This window comes from Adiantum capillus-veneris, unplaced genomic scaffold, assembly GCF_014529385.1.
Source record: "Adiantum capillus-veneris isolate H3 unplaced genomic scaffold, ASM1452938v2 Hic_scaffold_849, whole genome shotgun sequence".
Classification (NCBI taxonomy): domain Eukaryota; kingdom Viridiplantae; phylum Streptophyta; class Polypodiopsida; order Polypodiales; family Pteridaceae; genus Adiantum; species Adiantum capillus-veneris.
Window position 1 is genome coordinate 1 of NW_028221827.1, and position 11,671 is coordinate 11,671.

The 11,671-nt window shown below is 42.1% G+C and overlaps 1 protein-coding gene across 1 annotated transcript; it reads left to right on the top strand.

Moving 5' to 3' along the window:
- Positions 1-7,270: 7,270 nt before the first annotated feature.
- Positions 7,271-11,519, top strand: LOC147416530 (ABSCISIC ACID-INSENSITIVE 5-like protein 4). The gene is made up of 5 exons (XM_086508281.1): positions 7,271-7,300; positions 8,225-9,568; positions 9,641-9,712; positions 9,977-10,003; positions 11,172-11,519. Exons 2-5 carry the CDS (start codon positions 8,381-8,383, stop codon positions 11,241-11,243), a joined length of 1,359 nt encoding a protein of 452 aa, XP_086364407.1. The 5' UTR covers positions 7,271-7,300; positions 8,225-8,380; the 3' UTR covers positions 11,244-11,519.
- Positions 11,520-11,671: the final 152 nt, after the last annotated feature.

Consider the following 11,671-nt stretch of genomic DNA (forward strand, 5'->3'; position numbering starts at 1 on the left):
ATGTCTTATCGACTCAAGTTGCCCAATCATTAGCTCATACACAATGCTTTTCATTTGAGCCTACTTAAGCCCTACAAACACTACAAGAGGCTATTCATTTTAGCGACGCTCACACAGTGACGCTGAAAAAAAAAATTCCCGGCGTCGCTATGAGCGTCGCAAATTTACAAAGAAATTTGCGACGCTCATAGCGACGCCGACTGGGCTAAAAAAATAACAAAGCGCGCCCAAAAACTCAGATCTCAGATCTGAGTTTTTCGGCGCCCTCAAGCAAGGAGCAGGTAACGCTCTCCCTCTCTCTCTCTCTCTCTCTCTCTCTCTCTCTCTCTCTCTCTTTTTCTTCTCCACACACACACACACACACACACACACGAGGAGAGGAAAGAGAGCCAGGTATGCTCCTTCCCTCTCCTCATTCTCATGTTCCCTTCCCCTCTTTCTCTCTCTCTCTCACACACACACATACACACACACACATAGTGTTTTTGAGAAAGAGAGAGAGAGAGAGAGAGTACAAACATAAACAAAAACGCACACACACATACATAAACAAAGAATGCACACACACATTGAGAGAGGAAAAGAGAGAGAGAGCATGCATAAACAAAAAACGCACGCATTGAGAGAGAAAAAGAGAGAGAGAACATGCATAAACAAAAAACGCACACATTGAGAGAGGAAAAGAGAGAGAAAACATGCATACTATCCAAAAAAACGCACACACATTGAGAGAGAAAGAGAGAGAAACTAATTTAACGTCGTAGGAAACTAATTAAAATTAACAGACTTAAAGATCTAGCCGACGAGGAGTTGAACTCAAGACCTATTATTCAAGAGGGAAATGGTATAATCAATCTATCATACTTGGCATGGGTGATAGAAAGGTTATACCATTTATCTCTTTTTATTGGCACACACATCCACACACACGCACACACACAAGAAGAAGAGAGTTATAACGTCGTAGGAAACTATCCTAAAAGACGTTAAAGATTAGGTTAGATGTAGACTTACGTTAAATTAGATTTAGGTTTATTTAAGTTAAATTAGATTAAATTTAGGTTTATTTTTAGCTAGATTTACGTTTATTTACGCTAGATTTAGATTTACGTTATATTAGATTAGATTTAGGTCTCCATAGACTGCGATGCCTGCATGAAGCGGGTGAAGAAATCCCTCAATGGAATATAGGGTATTGCTGCCTTCACTCATGGTGGGCTCCGTCGATCCAAAAGTACTGGTGAAATGTCTTCAGAAGATAGGGAAGAAGGTGGATCTTCAGGCGGCAAGAGTCACTACATCCCCGACACAATGACCATCTAGACAACCTCTAGTCATTCAACAGCAACTTCAAAGTTAGTAACAAGAGCAAGAACGGTCTAAAGGACCAATTGCTGTCGTCAGATGTGGATGGAGATGAGGCAGCGTCACCGCCGGAAGTTAACTCTCACATCTTTAGTGATGAGAATGCCAACTCTTGCCGAGTTATGTGAAAAATTATGTGTTAAATCAATTTTAAGGTTCTTATAATCCCTGTTAGTTTAGTTCTTTGTTTTTAATATAACATAATTTACGTTAGATTTAGATTTATGTTATATTAGATTAGACTTAGGTTTATTTAGGTTTACCCACACACACACACACACACAAGAAGAAGAGAGTTTTAACGTCGTAGGAAACTATCCCAAAAGACGTTAAAGATTAGGTTAGATGTAGACTTACGTTAACGTTAAATTAGATTTAGGTTTATTTTTAGTTAGATTTACGTTTATTTAGATTTACGCTTATTTACGTTAGATCGAGTCCACGCAAGAATTACTTACGGTTTAGGGTTTAGAGTTAGACGAACAGTGAAAAGATCTACTCTGAAAAGATGTTAAGATGCTGTGAAGTGCTACAGCTAGAGAAGAGGCAAAGGGGTTTTGTCCACTATATGCAGTATCATGTAGACGTGGGTCTGTAGATTTCTTGTACCCACAAATATAGGTATTGACCAATAAAGACGAGATTATAACCCCGTTGTTCTGATCTCCGTGCACCTCTAGACCGAGGTGTGCGGGGATTGGACATGACTAGAGAATGTGAGGTAAAGAGAGAGAGAGAGAGAGAGAGAGAGAGAGAGAGAGAGAGAGAGAGAGAGAGATAAGACGAAGAATGCCAATAGAATATTAAATTTTTTGTCCAGGTTATAAGATTTTTATCCTCATTATGAGTAGTGACGAGGATGTGGGACCGTCCAACCGAAACACCTATCTCTCAACGAGGGTCTTATGTCCCTGTAATCAATGCAAGCATGCTGTGCGACGGACAAGATGTGTTTCTTTGCAGCACGTTCGCGAATTTGGCGAGTTCGATCCATCTATTATAGATCGAGTTGTTGCCAATTATAACTCGTCGGACTCTGACGCTGGCCAACAAGCAGCAATCTTGCAACCCAATAGACGTGTTCGCAGGCGCTTTGGTCAAGCAGCATATGTGAGGCCAAAAGATGTAGCCTCTGACAGCTCGGGGGATGATCATGCAGAGCACATTCCCAATGAGGCAATGTTTGAGCCCGAGATTGATGAAATGATCGAGACGATCATGGATTCAGAAAGGCTTATCTATGATGATATGAAAAGTGAAGCCGATACGCCATTGTATAATGGAGCACGTATGTCTAGATTGAAAGCACTCCTGGTTCTTCTCAACATGCAGGCAAAGTTTGGATGGAGTGACACTAGCGTCACAGCGCTTTTCAGGTGATCTATTACAATTAGTTTACTTTAATAAAACTCTAAATGTATAATGATCTGATAGATTTTTACACGACTGTATCGTATTTTTATGTTGTGTAGATTGCTTAAAGAGCACATACTACTAGCTGACAATGTGATGCCAGATTCCCGAGATGAAGCAAGAAAGATTTTGCGAAACTTGGGGATGGATTACAATTCTATCCACGCTTGTCCTAATGACTGCATCCTTTTCAGAGGGGAATACATAGATATGGAGAAGTGTCCGAAATGTGATTCATCCGCATCTCCCTCTCTTTCGGAGCATTCGGCGCGCTGCGAAGCTTCGGCGTCGACAAGACGAGCTTCACACTCGTCTAGACACCGGCGCTCTAGTGGTGGCGGTGGCGGTTGTTGTGGGGATTCCGCCACCGATGCCTCCACACCGCCTCGTGTTCGACGAGGCTCTTTACCCTCCCCTTCTTTGCCCGCCCCCACACCAGCCACAGCATCGCCATCTACGCCAGGTTTTGCACGGCTGACTGTTCCTAGCAGCTACACACCTCTACCTACTCCGCCACGAGCCACCCCACTCGACACTCCTCGCTTCGGGGCCCAGACGCCGGTGGAGACACCTGACGTCCGTACCCCCATCGACACGCCGCTAGAGACCCCTGTCGGGACACCCAGGTTCACACGTCACCGGCCAAAGGGCTTGCCTTACTCCGTCGACTTCAGCGGCGGCATCATCATGGATGATGACGGCAAGAACGTGATCTCGCGCATGCGTGGTCTTTGCTCTCAGCTGTTTAGACACTACATACTAAACAAATGGAGTGAAGTACCAAGTGATTTAAAAAACAGAGTCATCAGCATACTTCATGATGAGTTTCCCGTTCCAACACGGGATCAGCTCTTCAATGAAGACCTGATGAAGATTCGAATGCGCGAATACTGCAAACACAAGCGTTCCGAAGTGCAAAAAGCAATCAATAATGGGTGGAACAGGCCAGATTGGCTGGCCAAAGAAGATTGGAAGAATGCGAAGAAAGCAGCACGCGAGAATCCCGACAAGTGGAAGCAACAAAAGGATGCAGCCAGAGCGCGAGTAGAGGCAGGGAGCTCGCACCACTTGGGGAGCGGTGGATGGGCATCATTTGAGGCCGATTTTGTAAGTGTTTTCGCATTGCTCTTTATGTTCGATAGTTTAGGGTTTATGAGTTTTTTAATTCTAACATAATGAAATCTTTGTATGTTTTGACAGTGGTCGATGACAGGACGTGATCCCACACCGTACGAGCGCGAGTACGCAGGCAGGAAAGGCTTAAACGCTCTGATGGACATTCTCAGTTCTCGCGGCGGCATGGTTAGTATTAGGGTTTACTCTTTTCTATTTTTTGTATTGTTTTATAAATGTCGTTATATGTTTATACTTACTGAAAGCTGTCTTATTGTCTTTTTTTGCAGAATCCGACAGATACGCCGCTTAGACACGATGAGACGTCTGACTAGACGACGTCAGTTTAGCTGTAGCTAGATAGCATTAGTTTAGGGTTTCTCATAGCTTATGTATCATGAGACGGATTTTATACGTCTTTTTGAACCATGTATATTATTACATTTGTCACCGCAGTTCCTTTTGCCAATCAATTCTTTATGCCTATGATGTTGTACAATTGTGATTATTACATTTGCCAATCAATTCATTTTGCCTATGATGTGTACAATTGTCAATTTTGCAAACAATGCGTCTTGTGGGTGACTATTTTGGGTCTATTATCTACCCTTGCACTTTTTTTAAAAAGTGAATCAAGTACAATATGGTTGATGGGTGGCAGGGCATTCAATGCCCTGTCACCAAAAAAAAATTCTCTCGGGCGTCGCTATAACCATCGCTATTTATGGCTCTGTAGCGTCGCTATGAGCGTCGCTATAGTCTTCTGTGTAACCGTCGCTATAACCGTCGCTATGACCGTCACTATATAGAGACGCTCATAGCGACGCTTATAGCGACGCATATAGCGATGCTCATAGCGACGGTTTTAGCGATGCTGGGGGTTATAAAAACCCAGTGTATTTCCGTCGCTAACAGCGTCACAAGAGCACACAACCTCTTGTAGAGAAAGGAGAGCCACCAAGTGAACTAATTAGTGAAGACCCTCCCGAAATCGAAGACAAAGAAGAGGTGCTACAACCCGAAGCTATCCTTTGGCATAAAGACAAGGTACTACAACACGGTAAGGTTATCCAACGGTATCTTATTAAGTTCAAAAATTATCCTTTTGAAGATGCTAGATGGATGCAAGGAATACAATCTAAGGATAGTATGAACCTTGTCAATGCTTACAATGCTACATTAGAGTAAACAAATGTACAAATTTCTTTCAAACGACCAATTTTTTGTCTTATAACACTAATTCTCTTCTCATTGTGCACAAATTTAAGTCATATGCATGCTTTCAGTCATGTTTGTGATGACGACGTCTCTCAAACACCAAGTAGAATTTGCCACTCTACTTGGCAGAATGAAATGGACTAAAGAGTAGACATGCTTGCGGTAGCTACGTCTTCCAAGCACCAAATGGATTAGTCATTCATCTTGGAATGATGTTGTAGGGTAAAAAGGGATCCTCTACCCGCTAAAAATACTTTGACTAATGACTAAGGGTTTATCTCTTCTACCTCATAGTCGAGGACGACTATGATTTCATGTAACATTTAATGGCCTAGAAACTTGTGTGTAGAGGAAATTAGCATGAACATAGTGGGCATTTCATTAGAATAGATTTCTAATGAGAATTACAAGAGTGCTTGGGTGGAGAGAGAAACAAAAAGCATAACATCTAGTTAGATAGCATCAACAATACTTTCAAAAGAGAGAGAAATTAAGCTATTGACAACAATTGAGGACCGGATTTGCATGGAGCCGGTTCCCCCTCCAAAAAGGATTTGTATTATGGTTTCTCCCATCAAGAGAGACATTGTACAATACAATTCTTTGTGTTCCTTCAAGACTAGCTAGTGCAATGAAGATGAAAGCTTCATGCACTAAGCAAAACACTTAGTAAACACAACTTTAATTATCCCCGTTCTCAGACCCAAGACCTCACACACCTTCGAAGATGGTGAGAGCTAGCAGGGTATGAGAGTAGATTGAGAGGAAGAAGGAGTATCTTACGAGAAATATGTACATCTCCTCACATAATCACTCATATTAGCATAGCTTTAGCTTAGTAGTTAGCTTGGTAGAGGAGATGAGCATACATTGAAGCTTGGCTCTTGGTTGGATTTGCATCCACAAGCCAAGAGTGTGTCGATGTAGGCTTCTATCTCACAAGCTTGGAGTAGGTGATGAGATCTCCATTAAATCTTGGAAAGAGATAGTCTTCTCTTTCTTCACACATGAGATTTTTAGTGTGTGTGTGATAATTCCTTGCAAAAATCAGCCCCCTCTCTCTCTTGGCGAGCCCTCTTGCTATTTTCTCTTGTAGGCTCCCCATTGGACCTCCCCAAGTCAAAGCCAATGGCTATTAAGCAGCATAAGTGATAGCCTTTTGACATGTGTCCCCTTTCCCCTTTTGTGAGAGCTTTAGGTAATTTAATAATTAAACTAAACTCTCATTGGACCCCTTTGCCTCCTAGCCAATAGAAATCAGGCAAGCCATTGGGCTGCTGAGGACCCCTTGGGAGACTGTCCAATAGTTCTTCTTAGAGGACTTAATTCTCATCTTTTATTGGTTTTTTTTTAATTAAACTAGATTTACTCTAGGCTAATTCTCATTGGTCCCACCTCCAAGGCCATCCAATAGGAATTGGGTACACCTTGTGGGCATTTGGCCTAGGGAGCTGACATGTGTCCCTCATTCCCTTTGTGTAAAGGGAGCTTGTGTGTGTGTGTGTGTGTGTGTGTGTGTGTGTGGCTTTCTCTCTCATCCCCTAGAAGAAAGTCCCTTGCCCTCCCATGTAGGGAATACAAAGACTTTTTTGGTCACACATAAAGCGCCAATTCCCTTAAGGTTGGACCTTTTAAGTGTGCATGTGACAAAAGGTGATCCGAAGAAGGTATCTTTGGACATTGGAACAACTCTGCCTCTCGGCACATTTCCCACTTGTATAAGAAATCCTTATGATTTTTGGCCTTGGCCTACACTGCGACATAACTACTATTCCTTTTCATGGCATAGATAGCTCAGTCTTATGTTGAACGAAAGAGGAAGCTCTTCTTGATATGGGTTTTTTTTTGTACCTAGCTTTGGTCTTCCCTTTCTTTCACTAAAGGGGATCTACAAGTTGGTACTCCTTGTCAAATTTGTTGAGGACAGCTTCAGAGTATTGAATCGACAAACAAGGAAGGTGACGTGTAGTGGGTTTTGCACAATCTTCTCTCACCTTAGGTGACTCATGAGCTATGGACGGGGCTTCAGAGGGGGTTCGGGTTACATACTCGCTTGCATTCAGAGATTGTAAGGTCCACATGGTGAGTAAGCAGATTGAAGTAGACGATGCTTTGGGTTAGTCCGAGGAGCGCATTGATGTGCTATTGATGTCTGCTGCAGGTGGATGGTGTACTGGATTCAAGAGAATTCGTAAGAGATTCTTAGCTCTACTCCTCACCTAGAAGATGAGACTTAAATTTGAGGTAGCATTATTGTGGATTGACTATATGGTAATGGCTACCTTGGAGAAGTTTTAGGATCACGGACTTGGGACATGATATAATTCTACGATACTTGGACTCTCAATACCTTCACTTCATTGGGATACATTTTGAACAGTTGTTACATTTTGAACAGTTGTTTGCTTGATAAGCATGGGCCTTTGATGCTTCAACTAGGAGGAATCTTCCGGTTAACGCATGATCCATGGGTGTTTAATAGTTAGTCTCAATCTGACTCATTTAGTGGTTTTTGAGGCATTTTGGAAAACTCTATGATCAATGCATCCTTGAAAACTCATTGAATGTACTTGGATGTCACGTTCATACATGCATATGTATATGTATGTTGTTTTTTGTGGGTGTAGATATGTATTTTGTGTACATGTATGTGTGTGCGTGTGTGAATATATGTATGTAAATAAATATAAATACAAGTTTTATTCAAGATATATTTGACTGATGTCTCAATAAAAGAACAAAGGATATAAATTTTTTGACTTTATGCTTTCTGAGCAAATAACATTTTGATCACAAATAAGTAAACAAATAAAATTTTACCTTTCATACTACGTAAGTCTATATAATTCATAGAAAGTTTTATTTAAGCATGCCTATTTAGTTTTTTTCCCAGTCATGTGCAGATAGTTTTTGTTCCATGCACTCAAGGATCCTTTATTTGAGCTTTATCAATCATGCATAGCCTCCTTTGTTTCCTTTTAATATAAAGTTTCAGTTAGTCTCATGCTCAAATAAAATATTTAATGCCGTGTCACAACATTTTTGTAGGGGTTTCAAGTGGCACTTTTCAGCTTGTTCGTTTAACATACAAGCTTTTACTCGTCCTTGTGTGCAGCAAAACATTCACAAATTCTTTTGAAGAATGCGATGCTCAAAAACTGCTTCTTGCTGTCTTCATCTTTACTGAAAATCCAAAAGTTGTTCATAAGCTGAAGGTGGTCAAGTTGCACAGCTCTGCAGTTTGAAGGTAGTTTTGTTCTGGTTTGACAAAATGGGTTTCCAGACACAATCCTCTTTTCCAGGGCAAGCATACTCCATGGCTTGCATGAATTCAACAAGCCCATTGGGTGCTGGCCCTTCACGGCAACCCTGTCCTCTGCCTCCTGTTGTTGATACACCTCTCACAAGTCAAAAATCCATTTACTCGCTTACTCTGGAGGAATTTCAAAACACACTTGGTGAGCCTGGCAAGAGTTTTGGGTCTATGAACATGGAGGAGCTCCTGAAGAACATATGGACAGCAGAAGAGGGTCAAGCCATGGCAGCTGCTATGGGAACTGCAGATGTGTCAGGGCTTCACAAACAAAAAAGCTTGCAAAAACAGGGATCCTTATCCCTTAGAGGTGCTCTAGGACGAAAGACAGTGGATGAGATATGGAATAGCGTGTATCAAGGACCATTGAACACAGCAGATTCCTCGCAAATGTCAATAAAACAGCGAGAGTTGACGTTCAAAGAAGTGACATTGGAGGACTTTTTGGTGAAAGCAGGAATTGTTCCAGAGGAAGACCTTGGGCGAAATATGGCAGCTGGGGGTTCTTTCTCCTTTGGGGGAGGTGTGGGGATGCACAGAAATGAAAGATCCGAGTTTGGGGATAGTGTTGGTACTGTTGCCAACAACAGCATGTTCTCATCTCCTACAAGCGTGCTTGCAGGTAATATAGTTGAGTCACAGCAACCATCCCAAATTGACTCTTCACGGTTTGCTTTTCCACCAACAGATTTCCTTATAAACCAGCGCCAGAATGGTGGAATCTTGCAGCACACTCGGTTGCTCAAACAGTCACCAACTTCTGGTGTCGAAGAAATGTTTGGCCCTAGTAGTGGAAAGCAGGCAGACAATGCTGGTCTTGCTGCTGCACCCATTGGTCTGGGTGGCCTAGGCCCACCTGTTGGTGGAGGGATAGCCGCAAGCTTGAATGCGAATACTACTTATGCTGGATTTAACAACCCATTGAGCCTAGTTGTGCCCACTTTTAAGGCAGAGTCTCCTCTGTCATCAGATGGTACGGGCACAAGTCAAGGAAGCATGCCTTTATCGCCAGTTTATCATTCTGGAATGAATGCGCCTTTAAGGAAAAGACTAGCAGATGGACAGCTAGAAACAGTTGTTGAGAGGCGGCAACGGCGTATGATAAAAAACAGGGAATCAGCTGCAAGGTCTCGTGCTCGTAAGCAGGTTTGTGGCATTCTTGCAGTGTATGGATATGCATGCGACTCCTACTGATTGTGATTCTTTGATTATCGCCAGGCTTACACAGTGGAATTGGAGAATGAGCTGACTGAACTGAGGGCAGAGAATACGAAACTCAAGCAGAAACAGGTAGCCAGGGATATTCAAGCCATACTTACCGATGTTTCATACCAATGTTTGCATACACTATGCATTGCAGGGACTTAAACTGCACATTTTATACTGACTACCCAGTCCTTCAGCCTTTCACCAAATTTAGAATATGGCTGCTATTATGCTTGCTTCTGTTAGCATACCTGCCAATCACCCGTGCATTTTTATTAAGTTTTACTATGATTGACACAGGTCATTTTGTGTTTGTTGACCAAGTTTTTTTTTCCCTTTTTTGAACAGGAGACTGCGGAAAGACAGTTAAAAAAGGTATGTTTTTGCTTTTGATGGGTGCTTTAAATCATGTTAGGGGAAATGTTTCGCTTACCCAGACAATTATCATAAGTCCTTATACAACTGAAGCATGTCAATTTCAACTAGTTGGCTACTCTGAATGCGGGTGAGTATTGTACAAGGGATCAGATTATTGGTACTTTTAGGTTGCCCATTTGCTTGTAGGTGCAAAACAAGTTTGAGTTGGATAACTCTTGCCATGCAACAAACCAAGTTATATTAGGCTTCTGTTCATTGCATCTCGGCTTCCTAGCCTGTCTGACCTCATAAATTATACCTTACACAAGCTTGAGGCTTGAGAGGTGGGCTGTATGGATTTCTTCTTTTAAAAAAAATTGAAGCATTCACATTCACACCTTCTATGGAGCTTCACCTGGCCGGTTACTCAGTCTATCGAGATGCAAGGGACTTGCACTTTCCTTTAAAAAAAGGTGAATCTGGGATTTTCCTGGATTCACTTGGGCTTGTAAACTGCAGCCTTTCTGCGCTTTTTCAGTGAGTGGTACTGCACTTTGTGGTTGCAATGGCATTGTGTTGGAGAAAGTACCCCATGTTTGGACAAGCTTCAAGAATGAGCTTCCATGAGGGGTACAGGCATTCAAAAGGCTCGTTACACATGGAATGTGCCTCAAAACTATGCTTCAAGTGCTCTCTTACAAATTCTGAGCCACTTTTACAATGCCCTTATATTATTGTTGGGTTTAGTCATACAAGTGACGGAGGGACTCCGGGCTTGTGGGGCAGGGGTATATGAGGTGTGGGACTCATCTCATAGAGATAAGTGGCTAGGAACAAATGCAGTCTCAGGTGCAGTCTTTCGGTTAGGATGCATGGTTTTGGAATTATCTATACATGTAGTCTCTTATACGTAAAATTAATTCTCTGGTTTTGGGGTCGACTTCTTCTGTACAAACAAGTCTTCATCTTCTCCCTTGTCTGCACTTCACCTTCTCGGCTCTCAAGGCTATGAAAGCTTAACAATTATGCTAATCCACAGTTGCATTTGTGCATGTGAGAATTTATGTGGCTCTGCGCCTCGAGCATTTGGGCTCTGTTGCATTTGTACATGTAAGGATGCATGTAGGATTAAAGACTTATGGTATCTTTTTCATTTGTGATTCGCTGCATGTTTTATTGTTTGCAGGTGCTTGCTGTTACACAGGAAGTTTCAAAGCAACCGAGAGCGTTGTTGAGAAGCAGAACAGGGCCTTGGTAGTGGTGAATGTTAAGCCCTAGGTGACCTCTTGGTTGTGAGTGTAAGGAAATAGAAGATTAAGGGTACTTAACTCCTTGTGAATATAGAGGTTGAGGCTGTTGCTGCCGTCAACCTAGTTCATTCAATGTCTTCAGATTTCAGCATGGTTTGTTATCAGAGGCTGGACTTCTTTTGATCTCAACAAAGGGTTTAGTGCAAGCCTCGAGTCTTCGAGCTTGGACTAGGACAAATTTTTATTTACAAAGAGGTGCAAAAGAAGTGCATCCTTGGCATGCATTGATTACCATGTGCAAGATTCTGCGATGGGTTAGTGCATTTGTGCTTGTTGGATTGTGCCCTCTCTCTCTCTCTCTCTCTTTTTCGGGTCTCATAGGTCATTATGGCCTTTTGAAGACGTTAATATAACATTTCATTTCTGTCTCTCTCTC

What these genes read in the sequence shown, in the direction of transcription:
- LOC147416530 (XM_086508281.1), top strand. Translation starts at nt 8,381, where the DNA reads ATGGGTTTCCAGACACAATCCTCTTTTCCAGGGCAAGCATACTCCATG. An exon ending in GGTCTCGTGCTCGTAAGCAG is followed by an intron (nt 9,569 to 9,640) that starts GTTTGTGGCATT and finishes GATTATCGCCAG; the next exon opens with GCTTACACAGTGGAATTGGA. An exon ending in CGGAAAGACAGTTAAAAAAG is followed by an intron (nt 10,004 to 11,171) that starts GTATGTTTTTGC and finishes TATTGTTTGCAG; the next exon opens with GTGCTTGCTGTTACACAGGA.